The following is a 24,212-nucleotide window of genomic DNA, read 5'->3' as shown; positions in this document are numbered from 1 at the left end:
CCCAATCAAATTCACCGGAGTCTTTTTTTTTCAACGATATTTTATTATTATAAACTTTATTTTGATTCCCACGCGGAAGAAAAAAAAAACTTTAATTGAGCAATCAGATCTCATCGAATCATCATTGCCGATGAAAACCAAATCGGAAAGCTAACCGTCTCCGATCACACACACACACACAGTGAATGGCATGGAACTAATCTCATCATCAACAATCACAAACTCAGCTCTCTGCTTAACCCTAATCTCCACCATCACCTTCTTCCTCCTCCTCCTCCACACTCCACCCACTCCCACCACTCACCCTCATCATCGCTCTCTCCTCTCCACCTCCCCTTGCCTCTCCTCCCAATCCCACACCAATGCCTACCTCTCCCTCCACTTCTGCGTCTTCAACCAAAACCTCCTCCTCACCATCCCCTCCCTCTCCCTCCTCATCCTCCTCCACTTCTACATCCTCATCACCACCGCCCACTCCCACTTCTCCTCCGTCACCACCAAGCTCGCCGACCGCCTCTCCCTCTCCCCCAGCATGGCCGCCGTCACTCTCCTCGCCCTAGGCAACGGCGCCCCCGACGTCTTCGCCTCCGCCGCCGCCCTCCGCGGCGGCCAGTACCGTACGGGCTTCGGGGCGATCTTGTCCGCGGGGACCTTCGTCTCGGCTTTCGTGGTTGGGTTCGTTGCGATCCACGCGGCGCCGTTTCAGGTCGATGCGGCGTCGTTTGTGAGGGATGTGATGTTTTATTTGATGGGGGCGAGTTTCTTGTTCTATGTGTATTTGAGTGGGGAGATATTTGTTTGGCAGGCGGTTGGGTTTGTTGGGTTTTATGTTTTCTTTGTTGGGTTTGTGTTTTGGATGGATTTTGGGAGTGGTGGTGGTGTTGAGAAGGGGAAGGTTGTTGTTAGTGAGGAAGAGAAGGACTTTTTGAGAGTTGAGATTGGTGAGAGCTTTAAAGCTGAGAAAGAGCATCGATTTTCCAGAGTTTTGAGGCTTTATGGGAAGGTAAAAAAGTCTTTTACTTTAGCCTCTGAGCTTCTTTTGTTGATCACAGTGAATGGTAGTGGGAATCTTGTGTGTTTAAAAGGCTTTGAAGTTATGATGAAAAGTCTCTTTGCTAGTGTAGAGAATGAATATTGTAAGCAGCTTAAGCTGGATTGTTGTAGCTGAGTTGAAAACAGATTGGTTGTCTTCTTCTTTAACGTGTGAGCTTGTTTTGGTGATCATAATGGTGGGAATTTGTATGGTAGTGGAATCTTAACCACTTTGATGTTGTCATAAAGTATTTTGACTTTGGTCTAGTGAATGTTGTAAGTAGTCTAAGCAGTTTTAACTCGATTGTAGCTGCGTTAATAGCTCATGAACAATCGTTCATTCCGGTAGCTAGAGAGCTAACATGTTAAAATGTGTGCTGAGTTTAGATTATTTGATTAAAGGATTTGATGTTATGATAAAAGTCTCTTTGCTAGTGTAGAGAATGTACATTATAAGCAGCTTAAGCTGGATTGTTGTAGCTGCGGTAAAAACAGCTCATGAACAATCGTAGACTTCGGGGTAAGCTAAGAGATAACATGTTAAAAAGAACTTGAGGAAAATAAGTTTGTGGCATTATAAATTTGCTTGTCTTCTCCTTTAACGTGTGAGCTTCTTTTGTTGATCACAATGGTGGGAATTGTATGGTTGCTTCATCTTAAGCCGTAGCTGTGAAATCTAATATTGCTTGATTTATGTTATGTGTTTAAAGGCTTTGTTGTTGTGATGAAGTCTTTCACTTTTGTTTTGTTTGCAGATCTCAAGGATGTGGGAAACTCCTGTATCAGTTCTTTTGTTGCTTACGATCCCAAAAACTTCTCCTTCTGAATGGTCCAGGTTTTACCGGTCTGCCAACATTGTTTTCTGCCCTCTTGCCCTTTTGTACGCTTGCAACTCATTTGTACCATTAAACCATCCAATCTCATTCCTCTTCCCAAACACCCATCTCCCACTTTGGCTCGTCGTTCTCTTCATGACCTCTTCCCTCGCTTTCCTTCACTTCACAATCGAAAAACATCCTCCCAAAACCGAGCAAATGCATGTCATCATCGTCGCTTTCGTAATGAGCGTTTTCTGGATATCAACAATCGCTGGTGAGCTCCTCAACTGCTTGGCCGCGCTTGGAACCCTCCTCGAACTACCTCCGGCGCTACTCGGCCTAACCGTTCTAGCTTGGGGAAACTCTGTCGGTGACCTTGTTGCCGACGTTGCAGTTGCAAAGGCGGGTCGACCAGCTATGGCCATGGCTGGTTGCTTTGCGGGCCCAATGTTTAATATGCTTGTTGGACTTGGAACGGCCTTGGTGATGCAAACGGCTAACGTGTATCCAAACGCTTACGAACTTGGATTCCATGTTGGTATTGTGATCGCTTTCGTCTTCTTGTTGCTTAGTCTAATGGGATCGCTGTTGGTTATAACCTGGTCTAGATTCCGAGTTCCGAGATTCTGGGGGGTCTGTCTTGTAGGACTCTATGTAGTCTTCACGTTTGTTAGTTTGATCATCGCCACGTTTTCAACCTGAGCACATGCTTAAAGTCTGTGCTGCTGATTATATAAGCTTCACTATTGTTGTTGTGATTGTCTGTGAGGCAGATTAGTAAAGGTTGATAGATAGGTAAAATTACATGTGAAGAGCAAAGAATATGCATATGAATTTTTTGGGAGAAGATTGTATTCCTATTTTCAGAAAGTTAATAACAAACAAATATTCATTGTTCATACTACATTTGGTTAAGTGAACCGGTTCCTTTCTCTATTGATCGTAATGTATTTTATACATGATTTATGTATAAACCACACATTTGAGGTGTAATTTGTATTTACCTAATCAACAAATCCGACTTAAACCAAACTAATTATTTTCAAAGTCAGATTTAAACGCTTAAAAAAATCGATTTAATCAACAATCCCATAAAAAAACGTTTAACTATCACATAATAATTTCTTGAAATCGAATTGAGTGGGAACTATTTAGTTTGGCCCTTTCAAATTCCAACCTATTTTTTATGCTATTTACAAGAAGAATGCAACTGTTGTTCGTTTAATATTCTTAATTACAGTGTGTAAACTACTAATTGAGTCAAAAGAGTAATAATTAATTAATTAATTACATTACATTACATAATAATAAAACAAGGAAGCATCATCTGACAAGGCTACAAGAATCTAGACGAAAGCCCAACGCTTGACACGACACCCATCTCTTTTAAAAGCCTTTTCCACTTCCTCCCTTTCTCTTCTCTCTTCATTGTTAAAGTCGATAAAAAGGGGGAAAAGCAGCAAAAACCCTAATTAAAAACCAAATCAAAAGATTACAAACCAGATCTTCACGCTCTCTTCTCCCGCATCAACCAACTCAGAGGTCTCTCTCCTTTCCCCAATTATTTTCTTTCTCTGTCCTGTTCTTGCTTATACTCTGTGAAAAAATCGTTGCTTGACATGGTTGTTATAGGAAAGAGATTAACTTTATGGGTTATAATAAGTAGATTTTGATACCCTTTGGTTTAATTTACATAAAGCTTGAGTCTTTCATACTCACTGCTGTTTTAGATCTTCTGGGTTTGTTTTGAAACTATATATTATATAACTTTGTTCCAACGATTTGATTGAGAAAGCTTTAGTCTTTCCAAAGTTTATGTATTTTCTTGGTTTGTTTCTGGTAGAGAATGGATCAGCAAGAGCATGCACAGTCCGGAGCCATGAACTACGGCTCAAACCCATACCAAACCAACCCCATGACCACCACAAGCGCCGGCCCCGCCGCACCGCCGGGGCAGCTGGGCTTCCACCAGATCCACCAGCAGCAGCAGCAGCAACAGCTGGCTCAGCAGCTCCAAGTCTTCTGGGAGAACCAGTTCAAAGAGATCGAGAAAACAACCGACTTCAAGAACCACAGCCTTCCCCTCGCCAGGATCAAGAAGATCATGAAGGCCGACGAGGACGTGCGCATGATCTCCGCCGAGGCGCCTGTTGTGTTTGCGAGGGCCTGCGAGATGTTCATCTTGGAGCTGACGCTCAGGTCTTGGAACCACACTGAGGAGAACAAGAGGAGGACGCTGCAGAAGAACGATATCGCGGCGGCTGTGACCAGGACTGATATCTTTGACTTCCTGGTGGATATTGTTCCCAGGGAGGATCTGAGGGATGAGGTCTTGGGGAGTATTCCGAGAGGGACTGTCCCTGAGGCTGCTGCTGCTGGATACCCGTATGGTTACTTGCCTGCTGGAACTGCTCCTATAGGGAACCCGGGGATGGTTATGGGTAACCCTGGTGGTGCGTACCCTCCTAACCCTTATATGGGTCAACCAATGTGGCAGCAACAGGGACCTGATCAGCCTGACCAGGAGAATTAGCTTTTGGAAACTGTGAGTTTCCCAGCTTCTTTTAGAGCTAATAGTCTTTCTGTTTTTGATACAGTCTCATAGTCTCTTTGTTATGTTTCTTTGGCAGAGTTCTGGAATTAAGAAAGGAGGAGACTTTTAGTGAAGAAAATGAAAAAAGAACATATCAGAAGAATTTCAAATCAGTGTGGTAGAAGAATCTTAAGTGTTTTGTTTTATGTCTATTCAATCCTTTCTTTTAAGGATAAATTTAGAGATGAACCAGAAGAAGAATGTATAAAACTATAACTCTGTAAGGGAACAAGTGTGTGGTTGACAAGGTTTTTTATTTCTATGTTATTGTCTCTTATCTTTATCATACTTGATTTCCCATATAAACCACAAAAAGTGTTTGATTTCTAGCTTTTCATTGAGACACTGTGGTTCTTTGGTGATGGAATGTATTATACTTGCATACTGCGTTAGGTAAGTATATAAATTATTTAAAAGAAAAAAGATTGAAAAAGAAAAAAGACAAGTAGAAGATGACTTGGCTATTTTATCCGGGTTGATATTTTGAGTAGCTTTATCCACAAGAAGCTTTACTTGGTCATCATTCACCTTGTGTGACTTCAACACTGAAGCTACAGGAATGGCGATTAGTAATGATTATGGAGCTTTCATTGAGAAATCTACAATCTCTCCAACGCCATCTTCTTCGTTTCCTTCTCTAAAGGGTCTTACCTTTGCCATCAAAGACATGTACGGTATCTACTATATATTCACAACTTCTTCCTCTGTCCCTTTCCTGTTAAACTGATTTGAACATGTTTTGGTTTTAAACCAGCTTTGATGTGGAAGGACGTGTAACCGGTTTTGGTAACCCGGATTGGTTAAGGACACATTCAGCAGCTACTTCCACAGCTCCTGTAGTTTCATCTCTCTTGGAAGCTGGTGCCACTTCTTTGGGTATTACCATTATGGATGAAATGGCATACAGGTCTTTACTAATATTCACTTCAAACCGAGTTTAGATTCTATGAAAAGCAACTGTGGTTAGGTTTGTGCGTTTACTTGGCCATTAATTTACAGTATAAACGGTGAAAATGCACACTATGGGACTCCGGTAAACCCAGTTGCTTCTGAGAGAGTCCCTGGAGGATCTTCAAGTGGCTCAGCTGTAGCTGTAGCTGCCGGTCTTGTTGACTTTTCAATTGGTGAGTATGTTCTAGTGCTCGGCATTCGGGTTTACAGTTGGGTCGGGTTATTTGGGTTGGGATGTTTTAGGACCCATTTAAGAATAATTTTTTTTCCGGATCGGATCGGTTTGGATAATATCAGGTAAGGTCTAAGATTTCTATTATGTATAAAACTTGAAACATAACCGAATTAGAAAGAGTTATGACTGTGTTAGTGTTTAAAACAAAAACCGACAAAATCCCGAACACCCGAGTTAAACCAGAAAATATTCAGATAACTAGGGAATTTAAAATATTTTTTGTAGTTATTCCAATATTTATATATTTGTAGTTATTTTAAAATTAAAAATAATTAATATTTGTAATGCTCTGTTTTTCCATCAAGCAGGAACTGATACTGGAGGGAGTGTACGAGTCCCTGCGTCTTATTGTGGCATTTTTGGTCTTAGGCCATCACATGGAGTTGTTTCAACTGTTGGAGTTACTCCAATGGCTCAGAGCTTCGACACAGTTGGTAAAGACAGCTAAAAAACCTACATGTTATGAGTTAAACACCGTGTCTTGATATAACATTTGTCTCTCTAGGCTGGTTTGCTAGGGACACAGCTACTTTAAAACGCGTAGGCTGCGTTCTTCTGCAGCAGCATGACGTGGACGCTAAGGAACCAAGTCAACTGATTATTGCAGATGACTGCTTCAAGCTGTGTAGTGTACCACGTGAACTGTTGGTGCTGCCTGTAGTTCAATCAGTGGACAAATCATTTGGAGGTAAAATGCATGCATCATAAGAACCTTTTGTTTAATGGGAATCCTTCTTGTTTCTTTATGACTCGGTTCTGTGTGAAGGCAACACTGTAATAAACAAGGTGGATCTTGGAGAGTACATCCAAGAGAATGTTCCGAGCCTTAAGCATTTCATGACAAGTGAGACACAACGAGAGTTTTGTATTCCTTCTCTCATGGCTCTGTCGAGTTCAATGAGAATGTTACAGAGGTACGAGTTCAAGATGAACCACGGTGAATGGGTCTCGTCGGTGAAGCCAGAGTTTGGTCCTGGAATATCAGAACGGATTGAGGAAGCTATCAGGGTGTCTGACGAGAAGATTGACCTTTGCCGGTTGGTTAAAACCGAACTTTTAACAGCTCTTTCAACTTTGCTTGGGGTACAAACTTCTTCCTATTTCTCTCAAATTTTAAAACTTGTACAACAAACTTCTTGAAACACTTAAGAGGATCTGTGAACCAACTTTGGTGTGGATCAATTATGGATTGAGATATGATATGATATGAAGTTAAATGAATTTCCAACTTAAAACTAATTAGTGATAAATAGATTAGTTAACTTTTTATATATTGCTAAATTTCTTCTAACTTCCTATGTATAACTTTGTCCATAATATATTCATCTACTGAATATTAAATGGTTTTTTAGGAGAATGGTGTGTTGGTGATTCCGACGGTGCCAGGTCCTCCACCACATCTCCAAGCTGATGTGGTTGCACTAGAATCTTTCCGGAGCAGAGCCTTCAGCTTGTTGTCCATCGCCGGAGTCTCTGGATTATGTCAGGTAACAACAAGGTCAATGTATTTCTTGTGGAGCAAGTTAAGAACCGGTCTGGTGTTTTCCTAACAGGTGAGCATACCATTGGGGCTGCACGAAAATCTTCCCATATCAGTATCCTTGGTGGCTAATCATGGCTCAGACGGTTTTCTTCTCAGTCTTGTGGATTCCCTTTCGAAATTCATGTGATATTAATAGACAATGCATGATTGAGCATATACTATTTGGTTTATGTCTGGTCGGTCACACCTCATCTTCTCACACTCACCGCTTGCATCTCTGGTCTCTACTCGATCTCCATCCCGTTGCATCTCTAGTCTACTCACGTTTGCACCTAAACCAAAAAGTGCTCGTGTAAGTGGGTGTCAAACTGAGGGTTCGAGTCATGTATGGGAGTGTGACCAATATATTGATTTTTTTTACTAAAAACGACTTTGTTTTGGGCAATAATCAATACATAGTTGCCATTTCACATGTCCAGCCAGCTGAATTAAGGATTCAATTCTTTAAAATGTTTAGATAACTGATTGAATTATAATCGAACTATAGTCATATTTGTCGGTCATTTGTTCGGATCATATAAAACATTATTTGTATAGTTGAAGTTGTAATAGGCCATTTTCCATTGCAACAACCAACAAGTTGTAACTATGTTGATGTGTGACAATTATAATCGGAGCGTTTAACCGATAGGTTTGTGTCGAATTATCAATTTTATTTCGTTGAATTATTTAAATTTTGGAAGCTAATGAATTTATTTTTTGTCTTAGCTAATAGTAATCATTATACTTAAATTATTACTCGTACCTAATTAACAACGTATAGCGGTTGGTTTTGATTTATCAACCGACTATCAATAAATATTTAAAATTGGGATTCTTATGATTCAGTCTACTTAACGACATATACACGAAGCCAACAAAACTAGTTTTTAAATAAAAATTCTGTGACAAATCAACGACCAATGATTTCTTTAATGCATGATTGCTGTTTAAAATATAGGAATGTCTACATGAAGGACGAAAACAATCACAAGCTTGGTGACCAATTTAAAAATATATATGTCCACAATAATGCTAAGACTATTTCTACAATTATAACACGGGCCTAACTTGCGCTTGGAAGCTATATTAACATTCGTAGATCACCTAACCGATTGACTTTCATGCATCTCAAGCCTCGTGCTGACAACCTCACAGCCACGATATCGCACATATACCTGTATACATATTTTTCATATACGTACATATATATCTGAGATTATTAATATATACATAATATGTTTTAAGCGCATATAGAGAGTGTTTGAAAAAAAATGGGGTTAAAAAACAAAAAAAAGAGCAGGAGGATCTTGATGTTTTATCTAACCCTAATGTCTTTTTCGTTTTTGGGTTTGGTAGTAACGTTTAAACCTCTGTTTCTACTCAATCCCATGATCAATTCTCCATCGATAGTTGAGATTCGTTACTCTTTACCGACGGAAGTTAACCGGAACCCGAGATGGTTCCGACTAATCAAGAACCATCTTCAGGAGAAAAAGATCAGAGTTGGTCTTCTCAATATTGAAGAAAATGAGCGTGAGAGCTACGAGGCAACGGGGACGTCGATCTTGGAGACTGTCCACGTGACGCTAGATCCTCTTCCGAAGAATCTGACGTGGGAGAGTCTATTTCCGGTGTGGATCGACGAGGATCATAGGTGGCACACGCCAACATGTCCAGAGGTCCCTCTCCCTCGTGTGGAAGGTTCTGATGCTGACGTTGACGTTGTGGTTGTGAAAGTGCCGTGCGATGGGGTTAGGGAGGATAAAGGGTTGAGAGATGTTTTCCGGCTACAGGTGAATCTTGCGGCAGCGAAGCTGGCGGTGGAGAGTGGGCGGAGGAACGTTGACCGGACTGTGTACGTTGTTTTTATCGGGTCGTGTGGTCCCATGCATGAGATCTTTAGGTGTGATGAGCGCGTGAGGCGCGTAGGGGAATATTGGTTGTATAGACCTAATCTAGAGAAGCTGAAGCAAAAGCTTGTAATGCCTGTTGGTTCTTGTCAGATTGCACCACTGCCTGCTCAACTAGGTAACATCTTTGTCTTAGAAAAACTTATATTTTCTAGTCTTAGTATATAAAACTAGATTATAACAATAGTAACTAGTAAAAGTGTAAAACTAGTAAACTGAAGTTGCTAAAATGTAAGACAAAAAAATATTGTGTAAAATGATTAATTCTTACCCTAAAACTTAGCTACTCAATCATCAAATCATCCTCTACCTTTTATACTGTATTTGCTTTTCATCTATATATATTATTGGTGTGCTACTCTAACATAACATGGTAACATACATTTTCTCTAACTAGTATTCTGATAACTTGTTAAAGATCAAGAAGCATGGAGACGACAGAAGAACGAAACTCTTACATCAAGAACCACACTATCATCATCATCTGGTGCCCAACGTGTTGCCTACGCGACGTTACTCCACTCATCCGAGGTCTACGTATGCGGGGCAATAGCCTTAGCACAAAGCATAAGACAATCTGGCTCAACGCATGACATGATACTCCTCCACGACAAGTCCATAACCAATCCATCTCGCGTTGGCCTGAGCCGTGCGGGCTGGAAACTACGGCAAGTAGAGAGAATCCGTAGCCCTTTCTCCAAGAAAGATTCTTACAATGAGTGGAACTACAGTAAGTTACGTGTGTGGCAAGTAACGGATTACGATAAGCTAGTGTTCATAGACGCAGACTTCATCATCGCCAAGAATGTTGATTATCTTTTCTCCTTTCCTCAACTTTCTGCTGCTGGCAACGACAAATTCTTGTTCAACTCCGGAGTTATGGTAAGGCATCTAAACCATAATTTATAATAAAAACATTAAATCGCATTAAAACACCTTTTTATTCCCAAAATAACACAGAAAATATAATTTCAAAATAGTATTAGTTAAAAGTTAAAATGATTTCTTTATTATATTTTTGAATTTTGATTTAGTGATTAAGTTTAGAATTTTAGTATTCAGATTTTAGAGGATGGGGTTAGGATAATAAGTGTCTAGAGGTTGAAGTAATTTAGTTATTTTATCCTTTAGTTAGTGTTATTTTGGAGATTTTTTCTTTTTGTGTTATTTTTTGTCATAAATTTACACACATGCTGTTGTTTAAACCCGGTTAAGGTTGGATTCATATCGTGTAAATTTAGGGAAAATATATAAAACCTGATTGTAGATTGTAACAATTATTCTTGTTCAGGTTCTGGAGCCATCAGCTTGTTTGTTCAAGGAGCTGATGCTGAAATCATTCAAGATCAAGTCTTATAACGGAGGAGACCAAGGGTTTCTGAACGAGTATTTTGTATGGTGGCACAGGTTATCGAAACACGTGAACACGATGAAGTACTTCGGTGCTGAAAGCAAGAACAGCCAAAAACGCCATCTCCCGGACAATTTAGAGGGGATACACTACTTGGGACTAAAACCATGGCTATGTTACAGAGACTATGATTGTAACTGGGACTTGAAATCACGGCGTGTGTATGCAAGTGAGTCGGTGCATGAGAAATGGTGGAAAGTGTACGATAAGATGCCGAAGAAGTTGAGAGGCTATTGTGGTTTGACTCGTAAGATGGAGAAGAACATTGAGAAGTGGAGGAAAATGGCAAAGGTTAAGGGTTTACCTGAAAGGCATTGGAGAATTCAAGTGAGAGATCCAAGGAAGAAGAACCTTCTTGATTAAGACAGTGATAGCGCTTTGGAATTGATTTTGGTTGATGAGAGCCATGATTATTTTTCGATCGACCGCTAATGTGGTTCATAATTGATAACCATTAAAACAATGTATAAATGTTATTTTTCGATGTACATGTATTATTTATACAATCATTGTTCAAGTGGTAGAGGATCCTTCATGTAGGTCAAGGCTAAGGAACGAGCCTATCTCCGCCACTTAAGTTTCTGATCTAAGCTTCTGAAATGCCGCTATGTGTGGGTGATTCAATGGTTAACCATACCTAACAGTGTTTGAGCTATGATGGTGATTAAACTTAAAGAAAACATATTTGCATTTGCTTTACATGGTGCTTTTAATATGATGATTATTTTTTTGCTTAGTCTCCCATGGGCCATGGCCTTCCCATGCTGTTAACCGCCATATTTTTAAGCTTTGAAGCATAAAGAAAACAAAAAAAAGCTGATAAATGCTAGTAAAGCTTTTGGTAGCCAATATCTTCACAAGAATGGATGGAAACACGTTCAACTTAAGCAAAACAAAAATAAATAAGAAGAAAACAATGAAGGTGTTCGTGGCAAATTTACAAATTCCTTGCAAAGACCACCCAAAAAAAACACAAAAAAGAAAAGCAAATTGTTGGGTAGTTCGATTTGTGGAAATGAGAAAAAGAGTTTTGAGGATCAAAGACCGAGCAGGAACTTGAAAACATCGCTCAAAGATATGATACCTTCAACACGTTTGCTCCCTGCTTCCACTATCACCAGTCTCCTTACACCTGTTACACAACCAAACCGAGTAAATATACTTCTCATATGATGATGATGTGAGCACCCTGAAGAGTGTATGCAAGGGAGAAGATGGTGGTACCTGGATTCGCCAACCGCTCTATCACTTTCCCAAGAGAGTCTGAGCGCAAGCACATCTGACATCTCTGCCCGTTGAACATTCCATAAGGCGGACTTGCATCTTGCCCCAACTGCAGCGCCTGAAAACCCGCACCGTTTTGTAAACCACATTAATGTACTTTTTTAATAAGCAGCTTAACAGAAATGGGATGAGTCTTCGCTTTCTGCTGAGAGGTTTACCTGGTGAACCGTCATGTCATCAAGATGAATCTGTGCGTATGCCTTATCTTTAGCCAGAGCAGTTATGTCACTGGCCAATGAAGGATATGAGATCAGAATACATGGATTCAAAAATATGGAATGCTGAGTAATTATCCTGTCAACTGATGGATAGAGTTTTACCTCCGGGAGTATATGTCAATAAGCGAGTCATTGTCATCCACTACTGGAATTGCACTAACCTCAGCTGTAAAAACAAGATGCACACAAAATATTAGAGACATAAATGAAGCACGACTCATTCAATGCCATCATGTGAAATTCTCTAAATTTTAATTAGGCTTCCACTTCCCTAGATCCATCCATCAAGAAATGTCGAGGTTAGTCTCTAGCTGCCGATGAACTTTACACAATAGTATATTGATAAAACAGAAGCAAAAAACGGATTACCTTGAACTAATAAGGAGAGCGCAGAACCCAAAGAGGCGTGTGGTCTCAGTGTAGCGAGAGGTTTGCTACTTGATTCTCCGATTCTGGGGACCCAAGTACCCAGTGGAATTGAACAAACGGGCTGCTGAAGGATTGGCAAAGAGCTAGACGAATGTCTAAAGTATCTGCATATACCTGGAATATTGTGCGTAAATTAGAAGTAAATTGTCTTAATAAGAAGCATAAACTTTCGGAAAATTGTTTATCCAACAGGCAAAACTGTGATTAAAATTTGGGAGAGGCGATTCCAACTATATAGCTCTAATTTCTGTCCTATAGATCCCATATTTACACAGAATATATAGAGAAATGAAGTAAGAAGATTTCGGAAATGACAGAATCATATGCACGTCATGGAAAGAAAAGTGTCCTATGATGTTGTTCATAAATGAAGGACCTTACATTTTAATATGCCTGATAGCGAAGCTAGATGCAGTAGCTGCGGATATGACTCATCCTGCAAAGAAGAGTAAATAACTGGAACGGCGGCCACCTTGTTTTGCAAAATTTTCATGGCAACGTCTTTTAGGTTATCATAGGGCCCAACCTGATTGTAATATATGAAAACATTAATATCAAGAGAGAAAATTTTGAACTCTTTGCCATGTAACCTGCAATAGAAGTTTCTAGGATAAAGCTATGTTTAGTGACGTAAGAAGCAGCGTTACATTCCTAGATAAGTATGCCGCCCAATCTAAAATGTGGAACTGTCATGTTAATTAATTTAATTCTGAACATATATTGTTACATCAACTTTAGGTGAGTCTAGATAGCTAAAACACTTGAGTAAATAAAGTTTCGAGATAGAGATAATCAACTGGACCATTCTCAAAGCAAAAAAATAAAAAAATACTCAAGAGAGATCTTTTTAGAGGAAGATACATGAAATGATAGCGGTAGAAAGCAACTGTGAAAGTCTCACCTGAACAAGTGGCCTAGGATAGGGTCTCCCAGTTCCATCATATTGTCTGCTAATATGAGCCTTCCCCTCTTTCCACGCTGCTATTGTGTGCGTCTCAAGCTCTTCTTCTGTCAAGTTTGATCCATGCGTTCCAAGCTGCAATTTCAGAGTTGCTATTATCACGCAAGAGTGAAAAAAAAATTATATTGAGAAAGCTAGTAAGCATCTAAATAAATTCATAGGTAATATACTTCGAAACTACGGAAATCTATTACACTCCTTCAAATTAAATCCCAAGCTTAGCATGAATATTTGTGAACCCAAACCAGTATTATTCACTACACACAAGTATGATTATTAGACATTAAAGCATATGAATATCCCCTTTTATTGACATATAGACGACTTCCAATTGGAAATTCTAAAATTATAAATCCATCACTCCAAGGAATGCTCTAGCAATTAATTACAGAAACCAACCTCTCTCAGTATTAGAATGAAGTCAAGTGGACCAAGAACTCCAACGAATTGGCCTTTACCAAAGTCCCAAAGAGGAGCCAAAGGGATTCCCTGAAAGCATCCAGAATTAGCCAAAACCAGGAAGCAGACAATCTAGAAATAATTTTTTTTTAGAAATCTAGTTCTTTTAAGTTCCACTTCCTTCCCTTTTTGGGTCTGGATGCAACAACATAGAATGTCATACATGACTGTAAGGGACAGAGAGAGAGGAACATCCCAAAAAGAAGAGAAGCTGATACAATGGTAAATATAGTAAACCTGCTCATAGAGTATGTGGAATGCTTGCTTTACTGGTAAATTTACATCCAATGCAATAACCTGTAAAAGTTTACAATCACCTTATTAGACAATTTTCGGCTAAGATATTATATAGGATATGAAGACAAAAATCATCAAACAAGAAGATGTTGAAACCAGACCTTGCCCGACTCTGGGAGCAGCTCATATGCAGTACGGGTTGACAATAAAACAGATATACGGTGACGAGACATCTCCAAATCAACCGCTGACATCCTAGGGATAGAATCCTGGGATGGATCAGCCTATAATATAATCACCATGTAAACAGTCAGAAATTTAATACGAGTCTTCAGAGACAATACTGTGGAACTTAAAGGCTACTGCTATATACAACTAGTCATCAAATAAAATGCTATTATCATTAACTATTTTTTTCCACTCCACATCTTTCCCTTTTAGGATAAAATGTATATCTCTTTTAAGGATTCCAGATTTGCAATGAATAACAAAATGAAGCGTCGGATAAATATAGAAACAATACTTGAAACACAAAAGCAATTAAGATATTAATAAGTAAGCAAACAAACCAAAACACTGTACTTTTTGTAAGGAAGGATTATAATCCGTACCATTCGATGAGAGAAATCATCCACATCCATGCTCGATGGGCTAAAACCAGTGGGAACCATATCTGGTAGAGTGATAAGTATCGTATTCATCACTCCGCCGTTTCCGTTTACAAATGGTTGGTGCTCATCGTGCCTCCATTCCCCATCAACATAAAACTTATACTGCATCAAAATGAAATAAACTGATTGTAACACCAGAGGATTCTTAAGCATCTCAAGTCTTAATATCGACCTCATGTTAGCTAAAATAACCACTAGTTTAAGAGGGATATGCAGTCAAGAATATTCCATGGCTGCACAACGTACACGATGCTACCTTGACTACCTGTTGTGAATGCAATCAACTATGACAGATTTACATATGATTCTCATGGATATTGCATTGATTAGCATCTATATACTAAATGCACCAGTATCATGTATGTCACAGAGTCTAAAAGAACATAAATGCCCCAGCAAAGATTTAACTCACGAAGAATTTGTTAAGAAAGAGGTTATTATAAACCTGATGATATCCAGGAGTCAAGTTGCAAATGACTTGAAAAACACTAGGGCATCCCTCAAGAGGTGACATTGGGACATGTTCAGTCCACCTGGTGAAAGAGCCGCTAAGGAAGACCCTTCTACCTCCATAAGGCCACACGAAGCGGGTGGGAGTAACAAGCTGCGCCGAGGCAGCGCTGTTCCCACGGTTGTTAGCCAATGTAGAACCAAACATCCCCTCCGACAAGTCTTTATATAGTTTACACTCCACAGCAACTAACTAACTTCTCAATCGATTCTGAATAAAATTGATTCTTCAGTTGAAAGCTTCCGACTTTAAGGGCTTACACATAACACTGAGTCCCAATCCGATGAAGCTAATCGAAAACCCTAAAATCCCAAATCACGATCTACAACGGATAGAGGGAGAAATTACTGAGCTCCTCAACCACGAGCGATCAAGTGGTGAGATGATACGCCACTGGAAAACTTCAGCTCCGGTGTTAAATTCGGGAGGCGGGAGGGAGAGGAGTTGGATGATGATCGAGAATCGAAATGAGAATGAGAATTAGGGATTTGGGAGAGAAGCCGATGGCATTGATTGTTTGGATCTGATTGGGTCTCTTGTTTTCTTTCAGGGTGAAGAATCTGTGTGTGTGTGTGTGGGAGGGCGACGAAGCGCAGCGTAATGTTTTATTGTTTTCGTTTTTAATCCATGGAGATATATTTTTTTTCCTTCTTTTTTTTATATTTATTTACTATTGTCATATTACTATAATTTCCCCCGATAAAATAATTACATTGTTTATATAATTACTACCAATAAAAGTATTTTCTTTCTTTTCTGAACAAAAAAAATATGCAAATAGTTCCTACTCTTTTTGAGTAAAATAACATCCAGTAATTATATTTATTCAAGTCAAGTATATTTCATATCCTATATATTTATAAAACTTTTTCCAACTATCACATTTATAAGGAGTAGCTAATTTTGAATTGAATCCTATTTGTGTTTATTTTATTTTTTTGTGCATAACTAGACAATCAGAAGGGTTTTTTTTTTCTTTCTATTTTTGAACCAAGCATATTAAGTGGCATAACGTTTTATCATTGATGAGATAGCACATATGTTTTCAAGGATAAATAAAAATAAAAAAATAAAAATGATGACATGTTTTCTAATTCTTATAATTTACATCAGACTTTTTTATTTATTTCTTGTATATTAAGCTTATGTTTTGCTTTTTAGTTGTTTTTTTTTTTGCTTCATCTATCAGTTCATTAAGTATTTAACTTAACCGTTGTCTTGGTTGGGTTAACATATATGGGTGTACAATGTATTTGAGGATTGCAAAATTTGAGGGAGAAGAGTCCATGTTCAGTACATAAAAGTGCGACGATCGTCCATCACTCACAGTACATGGACCATGCAGTCTGGCATCATCAGGTTGTGCATATGAGAAACAAGTCATGATTAAACTACTTTGATGCATAATTTAACTATCCAAACGAGAGGGTTAGGTCAAAGGCCGCTCAAGGTTAAAATAAAATAAAGAAGGATGATGATATATAAAATATATAGGCAAGACTTGGTCTGCACATCGTTTTTTTTTTTTTGGTCTGAACACCTTTAAAGGTCAAGAATAATTAAACCAATCAGTGATAATATATGTATGGATTTTGACAAAGCAGTACTTATGTTAGATATTAGTTTTCTTATGATAAGAACATCCGTATATAGAGAGACACGGCCGATGAGAAACAATCTGAAGAGGCTGTGTAATAACATCATCATACAATAGCCAGAGATTAAGCACGTCCACACGCTTTCAATAACTTTGGACACTTTTAACTGAAAACAATGAACACTCAAAGCTATAAAGTATAAACCCTTAATTAGGCCAATATGGAGTATAAAAAAAAAACTTATATATGTGTGAGTATACGACGACTAGTATTATCTCACCTTATGTGTTCATACTTTGTCTCAAAGACTTCGTGTTGAAAGACCGACCAGTGCTCGTTCTCTCTCGCTCTCTCCAAAAAAGACGAGAATCACTCTATTGCAGATGAATCTCAGAGACAGATGCTAGTGAATGTAAGTCCTTTTTCACATCATAATGCAGAGTTTGGTCACTGATCTTTACCATATTGGCAGGTCTCAAAGTCATTTGCTGAAGGGAACATCACTCTGGAGAAATACGTAACCACGGTGAAAGGTCTTGTGGGTCTCAGGCTTCTGGTAGAAGCCGTGGCGATTGGTAAAGCAAAAGAAGATCTCACGGTTCTTACATCAGGACCGAAGAAGGCCAACGGTCCCGGGCTTAGGAGGAGCTGCTGCTTACACTTCACTCACATCTGCTGAGATAGTGAATCAGTTAAAGGGAAGAAGTTCGCGTTTAAGCAAAGCGCGTTGTAATGATATCTTCTGGGAAGCTGTGTGGCCGCGTTTGCTAGCCAGAGGGTGGCGTTCAGAGCAGCGAAAGGACCACCGAGGCTATACCATTGTCTTCATCGCCATTATCACTAACCTGGTGATGACACAGAGAGGAAGGTATGTCCTGAATCAGACCACTTAAGTGTATGCAGTGTCCTAAACCAAAATAGCTCTCCAGAGGAGAGAAGAAGATGGTAGCAAAGAAACAGGGAGTAAGCCATTGGTTCAAGTTGAGGATTCAGAGCCTAGCTTTCTTCTTAATGGAGAAAATACTGAGAGTAAGGCTTCGGATAGAAGACAGGATTCAAAGCCGGTGGTGTTAACTGAACATCCTAAACTCCCACCTATTGTTTGGAAGCTTTCATTTCAACGTAGCAGAGGAGCTTCAGAGACTTAAAGTCTAAAGTTTGTGAGAGGATTGGCCTTGCTATAGAATAAATGTGTACAGAAGAAGTAAGAGTCTTAGACTAAAGTTTTTTTTGTTATTAGTTAAACATAACATATCTAAGGCTGTTTTATTTTCTTACAATTTTTATTATCTTTTTTTCATAACTTTCTTCAAATCTCTTATCATCTCATCTCATTGAATATTAGATTGCTCAATATTAGATTTTTATTATTTCCTTCTGTATCAAGTAATGTTCCTATGATTCGGTTTGCTGGGGGAGTTGATTGAAATGTTTCTTTTATATGGTCTATATCCACAGAATTGAAAGTGGAATGGTGATGATCATGCATATAATTTACAAAGCATACAAATCCTGAATTGTTGTATTGGTAGTTTAAGCTAATGTCACAACAATGTTAATATTACTGTACAAATCTTGATTAATTAAGTGCAGCTAGTTTGCTGTGGCCGCTTGATTGCCTTATCCAAGTTATTGGAGACTGCTTTGGTTAAGTTAGAGTCATCAAAACCAAGCTCTGTAGTGATAACAATGGAACCAAGTTTCAAGAAAAAACTTAATTCTTTTTGGTTCATGTTCTACAAGGCCCAGATAGTATACATCCCAAATATGGATACAAACAAAAAAAATTACAAAGAATGTGAATGCATAGATTTAAATATTAAACAAGTATGATATTCTAAAATAAAAAAATTCACAAATTGATAGAGCACAAAGAACAGGCATGTATCATACATCTTTACCATATTGGAATCTGAATTAACTCAGTAATGAAGAGTTGTATTTGGTTCCATGGCACCATTTTCGTAGTCAAATTTAATGATAGTGACATCGCATTGTGCACATCAGCACATGATGTAAGATGAAAGCTCATAGCCTCATAGTACTATTCAACGTTGGAGACTGACAAGACTTGAAGATAACAACAAGGTCAACTGGTTTAGACTTTTTAATTTAAAAAAAAAACTGGTTTAGACTTAACTCTTGATTTGTTCTAATCATAGAAAAGTTTAACGACCAAACAGAAAATCTTTTATCCTTTTCTCTGGTATATGTCAACTATGATCTAGTGTAAACGTTTCTAAGAAACTAAAGATATGAAATAAATGGTAGTATATATCAACTTGGTGTAACGTGTATGTTCGGTTTGATTACAAATGTACGTGAAGGAGAATAAAGTTGCAGAGAATGTGGATGGGTGGTGCGTCAGGGCCACGCGAGTTGCGGAGACGAGGCTATCGTTGAAACTTAAAAGGATGATTCCATCAAGAAAATGAGAACCAATGAGAATTAAGCACTAAACATCTTCTGAGTTATTCCACGCGCATTCGACTTGAATACTTAAGAAAATACGAAGAAAGATGCTCGATATTATCCTCCTTTCCAAAAGATTCCTTATCTGTATTTTTCAACATTTTTCCATGTATCTTTACCTGCTTAAGAACTAAGTATAATACATTTTCAAGCAGCTCCAAAACTTCTAAAAGACTATAAAACGTTTTTCTTTCTTTAAAAACCATGATACAGTTTGTTACATTAAAGCTTAATGCATGTTTGTTGAATTCAGTATCTAAATCCGATATAACCTGAATTCAACAAACATGCATTGAGCTTTAATTTATCAAACATGCGTTGTTAAAGAATAATGGTATCTTCGGTTTATTATTGTTTTTCACCACTCCAAATTCAAAACGTATACAAGATTTACCATCATCATTTACCATCCCATGGTTTACGTTATATTCTAGAATCTAGACAAAAAAAAATCTCTTTATTAAACTAATAAACAGCAAGAACATTAATTAAGGAAACCTTAGAATAAGGAAAAAAAAGAACTAATTATAGGATAAAAAAAGTAATAAACGCGTCATCTATTTCCAAAAACAATAATCTAACCTTGTGCGTGTCCGTCCCGTGTGTAGTAAACCGACAGGAACATAAACTACATATATACATCTTTGCCCTCTCCAGTTTTTCCATTTCCTCATAAAAATCTTCTCTTTGCTAAAAATTATTCAAATCTCAAAAGTTTTTTTCTCTTTCATCTCGATCCGACCAAACAGCATGGAGTGTAGACCTTTAGATCTGACGATCATATCCGCGGAGGATCTCAAAGACATCCAACTGATCGGCAAGCAAGACTTATACGCCGTCGTTTCGATCAACGGCGACGCGAGGACCAAGCAGAAGACGAAGGTTGACAAAGACTGCGGGACCAAACCGAAATGGAAACATCAGATGAAGCTCACGGTCGACGACGCGGCGGCGCGTGAGAATCGCCTCACGCTAGTCATCGAGATCGTGGCTGATCGTCCCATCGCCGGGGATAAGCCCGTGGGAGAGGTTAGCGTTCCGGTGAAGGAGCTTTTGGATCAGAACAAGGACGGCGGCGAGGAGGAGAAGACGGTGACGTACGCGGTGAGGCTGCCTAACGGTAAGGCGAAAGGGTCTCTCAAATTCTCGTTTAAGTTTGGTGAGAAGTATACTTACGGATCCGCGAGTGCTCCTCACGCACCGGGTCCATCGACTCTGGATCATAAGACTATGGATCAGCAGCCGGTTACTGCTTACCCGCCCGGTCAAGGTGCACCGTCTGCATACCCGCCGGGTCCTTCCGGATATCCACCACCAGGACATGATGATAAACACGGTGGTGCTTACGGTTACCCGCAGGCAGGTGGATATCCGCCACCTGGCGGACCCGGTGGGTATCCTCCAGCTGGGCCAGGTGGGTATCCGCCACCAGGTGCATACCCGCAAGGTGGATATCCGCCTCCACAGCAAGGTGGATACCCGGGTTATCCACCACAAGGTCCTGGTTATGGATATCCTGGTTATCCACCACAGGGTCCGTACGGTTACCCGCAACAGCAAGCAGCTTATGGTAAACCGCAGAAACCGAAGAAGCATGGAGGAGCGGGTATGGGTCTAGGACTTGGGCTTGGAGCTGGGTTGTTGGGTGGGTTGCTTGTTGGTGAAGCGATTGATGACATGGCTGATATGGGTGACATGGGTGGCGACTTTGACTTCTGATTTCTCGTTTGTTCTATGTATGTGTTTTTAACTTTTGCAATCTCTTAGGTAACTGCTGCACTGGTTTGATCATGTAAGAGATCAAGTTCTGTCTTGTCTTTATTTGTTTAGTTTGCCTTTGTCCTAATGAAAGACATGATGAAGTTGTTTTTGTGTGTAATAATAATAATTTGCATCACGTTAGGACCAAACTAATGAACTAAAATAAAACATTTTCAAATCCAATAAGCCTAAAATAATAAAAACACCCATAAACCACCTGTGACCTGACTATAACTCATCATCACCAACTTCTTCATCCTCCTCGCTCTCTCCACTGGTTTTCTCGTAAACCGACTTGATAACCGGGTTACAAACCGATTCCACCTCCTTTAACTTCTCTTCGTAATCATCCTTCTCCGCATTAACATTCTCCTCTAACCACTCCAACGCTTCCTTCAAAACCACTTCCATCTTCGCTTTATCCTCATAGCTTATCTTCTCCGCAAGCTTCTCCAATGAACTCTTCATGTTGTAAACATACGTTTCTAACTTGTTCTTCGCATCGATCTTCTCCTTCACAATCCTATCTTCCTCAGCAAACTCCTCTGCTTCTCTAATCATTTCATCGATCTCTTCTTGTGTCAGACGACCTTTATCGTTTGTTATTGTAATAGACTGTGACGTCTTTGCAACTTTGTCTTCGGCTTTCACCTGTAGAATCCCATTTGCGTCCACTTCAAAAGTCACCTCAATCTGTGCTACTCCCCTGAAAAATTAATTGGTTTCTTGCGTCTCAAGTAACCGGAAACCTAACCAAAACATAAACGTTAATATAAGCCAAGATTGAATCAGATTTTACCTTGGAGCAGGAAGAATCCCTGTGAGATCAAACTTTCCGAGCTCACGGTTGTCTTTGGTCATGCTTCTCTCGCCTTCATAGACCTTGATGCTCACAGTTGTTTGCTGATCCTGATAAGTAGTGAACACCTGAGACTTCTTTGTCGGTATAGCCGTGTTCCTCGGAATAACCTTCGTCATCACGCCTCCCACCGTCTCGATACCGAGACTCAACGGTGCAACATCAAGCAGCAGAATATCTGTTTTCAATTAAAATTTAGGGTTTGAATATACACCAAGTGAATCTTCAATCACTACACTATTTGTGAGTAACTTACTTTGAGTTTCTTCACCACCTTCACCACTTAATACACCACCTTGAACCGCGGCTCCATAAGCCACAGCCTCATCAGGGTTAGTCCCTTTGTTAGGTTCCTTGCCGTCGAAGAAATCTTTTAGCATTTCTTGAACTTTAGGGATTCTAGTGCTTCCTCCAACAAGAACAATCTCATCTATCTCGGATTTTTTCAATCCTGCATCCTTAAGAGCCTTCTTCACTGGCTCCATCGTCTTCTTGAACAAATCCATGTTAAGTTCCTCGAATCTTGCCTTCGTTAAAGGCTCAGAGAAGTCAGCTCCATCGAAGAGAGACTCAATCTCAACTCGGACTTGGTGTTGATTGCTCAAAGCTCGTTTAGCACGCTCGCATTCACGTCTTAGCTTACCAAGAGCTTTGTGATCTTTGCTTATGTCTTTGTTGTACTTCTTCTTGATCAGTTTGATGAAATAGTCCATCACTCTGTGGTCAAAGTCTTCTCCGCCGAGGTGAGTGTCTCCACTTGTTGATAAGACTTCAAAGACGCCATTGTCTATGGTAAGGATACTAACATCGAATGTTCCACCACCGAGATCATACACTAGGATGTTTGTCTCCCCACCTTTTTTGTCTAGACCATAAGCTATGGCTGCACCTGTGGGTTCGTTTATTATACGTACCACGTTAAGTCCAGCGATTGCACCTGCGTCCTTTGTCGCTTGTCTCTGCGCATCATTGAAATACGCTGCAAAAAAAACAACCAAGCGACGTTCTTATTATGACACAATCTAATACTACATGCTTGGAGAACGTGTGGGGGACACAACATGTTACTACATACCTGGAACGGTAATGACAGCATCTTTGATCTTCTTTCCCAAGAAAGCTTCAGCTGTTTCCTTCATCTTGCTTAGTATCATAGCACTTATTTCCTCTGGGCTAAACACTTTCACCTCGCCTTTAACCTTCACTTGAATGTAAGGTTTTCCATCTTTATTCACAACTTTGTATGGCAAGAATTTGATATCCCTTTGTACATCAGGATCATCAAATCTGTAAGAGAACATATACAAAAACATGAATAAGAAAAGTTCAATATCATACACTAAACATGTTGTGAAACAAATTAATGTGAATTAAGCATAAAGCAAGCAAGAATACTTAGAGAAAAACACGACTGAAAGCAAATACATATTTTAGAGTTTGTATATTGTTTGTGTGAATGATACTTTATAACTTTACAACCATATATTTATACAATCTCAAAACTCGATAATCTTTTTCCTTATAAAAACATTATTATCTATAAATCTGTATTTTTACTAATGCAGTAAGATTTAAATCAGTTTTAGAATCAACAAAACATACTTGAAAACTAATTTTTTTTTTGTTAAAAAAAATAGAAAGTGGAATTGTGGCCACTGCGTGTCGAACCCTTACTTGAAAACTAATTAAACACTTACTTTCTTCCCATCAGACGTTTTGGATCAAAGATGGTCCCTTCAGGATTCTTGGCCGCTTGATTCTTAGCAGCCTCGCCTATGAGACGTTCGGTATCGGTAAAGGCAACCCATGATGGTGTGATTCTGTTTCCCTGATCGTTTGCTATGATTTCAACGTGGTTGTTATGGTACACACCAACACATGAGTATGTAGTCCCTAGATCGATCCCTATCACTGTCCCAAGTTTCTCCTCTTCGCCTTCTATTGCCACACTTGACATAAAAACTGCTCGATTCATAAACATCAAACGCCATAAGCACATATATTCGTCAAAGATAAGCCAGTTAAAAAATAGTTGAGTATTACTACCGATCAGTCCATCCAAACACATAGATAAGTCTAAAATTTACCTAATGTCATCATAAAAACCAAGTATGCAAGAGCTTTATTCGTCATCTTCGTTGTTTAGAGCTTGCGTACGTACAGAAGAATAGTTATGCTTAGGGTTTAGAAGAATACGAAGCTCACAACGTATTTATATTGCTAATGTATTTATATGTCCGCTCCAATCATTACTTGACACGTAAGCTGAATGGACTA

The 24,212-nt window shown here is 39.2% G+C and overlaps 7 protein-coding genes and 1 long non-coding RNA gene across 9 annotated transcripts; 5 read left to right on the top strand and 3 right to left on the bottom strand.

Moving 5' to 3' along the window:
- Positions 1-55: 55 nt before the first annotated feature.
- LOC103843368 (cation/calcium exchanger 5) lies at positions 56-2,784 on the top strand. Its single transcript, XM_009120085.3, has 2 exons — positions 56-1,003; positions 1,788-2,784. The coding sequence occupies exons 1-2, from the start codon at positions 191-193 to the stop codon at positions 2,550-2,552; spliced, it is 1,578 nt and encodes a 525-aa protein (XP_009118333.1). The 5' UTR covers positions 56-190; the 3' UTR covers positions 2,553-2,784.
- Positions 2,785-3,108: 324 nt separating this feature from the next.
- Positions 3,109-3,695, bottom strand: LOC117128465. The gene is made up of 2 exons (XR_004451764.1): positions 3,570-3,695; positions 3,109-3,446 (listed from the first exon to the last, which is right to left on the bottom strand). It is a non-coding gene; the product is annotated as an uncharacterized LOC117128465 (long non-coding RNA).
- On the top strand, positions 3,173-4,745 carry LOC103843367 (nuclear transcription factor Y subunit C-9). Its single transcript, XM_009120084.3, has 3 exons — positions 3,173-3,392; positions 3,694-4,395; positions 4,481-4,745. The coding sequence occupies exon 2, from the start codon at positions 3,697-3,699 to the stop codon at positions 4,381-4,383; it is 687 nt and encodes a 228-aa protein (XP_009118332.1). The 5' UTR covers positions 3,173-3,392; positions 3,694-3,696; the 3' UTR covers positions 4,384-4,395; positions 4,481-4,745.
- A 25-nt stretch (positions 4,746-4,770) lies between these two features.
- LOC103843366 (amidase 1) lies at positions 4,771-7,588 on the top strand. Its single transcript, XM_009120083.3, has 8 exons — positions 4,771-5,112; positions 5,198-5,350; positions 5,443-5,567; positions 5,938-6,063; positions 6,135-6,317; positions 6,396-6,712; positions 6,982-7,116; positions 7,183-7,588. Exons 1-8 carry the CDS (start codon positions 5,003-5,005, stop codon positions 7,297-7,299), a joined length of 1,266 nt encoding a protein of 421 aa, XP_009118331.1. The 5' UTR covers positions 4,771-5,002; the 3' UTR covers positions 7,300-7,588.
- Positions 7,589-7,882: 294 nt separating this feature from the next.
- Positions 7,883-11,446, top strand: LOC103843365 (putative UDP-glucuronate:xylan alpha-glucuronosyltransferase 5). Its single transcript, XM_009120082.3, has 3 exons — positions 7,883-9,182; positions 9,483-9,946; positions 10,356-11,446. Exons 1-3 carry the CDS (start codon positions 8,426-8,428, stop codon positions 10,836-10,838), a joined length of 1,704 nt encoding a protein of 567 aa, XP_009118330.1. The 5' UTR covers positions 7,883-8,425; the 3' UTR covers positions 10,839-11,446.
- Positions 11,280-16,535, bottom strand: LOC103843364 (sucrose nonfermenting 4-like protein). Its single transcript, XM_018655088.2, has 12 exons — positions 15,180-16,535; positions 14,675-14,836; positions 14,225-14,347; positions 14,064-14,123; positions 13,767-13,856; positions 13,308-13,442; positions 12,788-12,932; positions 12,347-12,520; positions 12,080-12,143; positions 11,918-11,987; positions 11,700-11,817; positions 11,280-11,607 (listed from the first exon to the last, which is right to left on the bottom strand). Exons 1-12 carry the CDS (start codon positions 15,390-15,392, stop codon positions 11,513-11,515), a joined length of 1,449 nt encoding a protein of 482 aa, XP_018510604.1. The 5' UTR covers positions 15,393-16,535; the 3' UTR covers positions 11,280-11,512.
- Positions 16,536-19,960: 3,425 nt separating this feature from the next.
- On the top strand, positions 19,961-21,212 carry LOC103843362 (protein SRC2 homolog). The gene has a single exon (XM_009120079.3). It carries the CDS (start codon positions 20,066-20,068, stop codon positions 21,032-21,034), a length of 969 nt encoding a protein of 322 aa, XP_009118327.2. The 5' UTR covers positions 19,961-20,065; the 3' UTR covers positions 21,035-21,212.
- Positions 21,213-21,244: 32 nt separating this feature from the next.
- LOC103843363 (probable mediator of RNA polymerase II transcription subunit 37b) lies at positions 21,245-24,107 on the bottom strand. 2 transcript variants are annotated; one of them, XM_009120080.2, is made up of 6 exons: positions 24,023-24,107; positions 23,633-23,897; positions 23,011-23,222; positions 22,192-22,914; positions 21,876-22,113; positions 21,245-21,782 (listed from the first exon to the last, which is right to left on the bottom strand). In XM_009120080.2, the coding sequence occupies exons 1-6, from the start codon at positions 24,066-24,068 to the stop codon at positions 21,305-21,307; spliced, it is 1,962 nt and encodes a 653-aa protein (XP_009118328.1). In that variant the 5' UTR covers positions 24,069-24,107; the 3' UTR covers positions 21,245-21,304. The 2 variants fall into 2 exon arrangements, with proteins under 2 accessions (XP_009118328.1, XP_033136770.1); XM_033280879.1 differs by having other exon boundaries at positions 23,633-24,051.
- Positions 24,108-24,212: the final 105 nt, after the last annotated feature.

Source organism: Brassica rapa, chromosome A09 (assembly GCF_000309985.2).
Source record: "Brassica rapa cultivar Chiifu-401-42 chromosome A09, CAAS_Brap_v3.01, whole genome shotgun sequence".
Classification (NCBI taxonomy): domain Eukaryota; kingdom Viridiplantae; phylum Streptophyta; class Magnoliopsida; order Brassicales; family Brassicaceae; genus Brassica; species Brassica rapa.
This window is presented reverse-complemented; position numbering and strand designations above follow the sequence as displayed.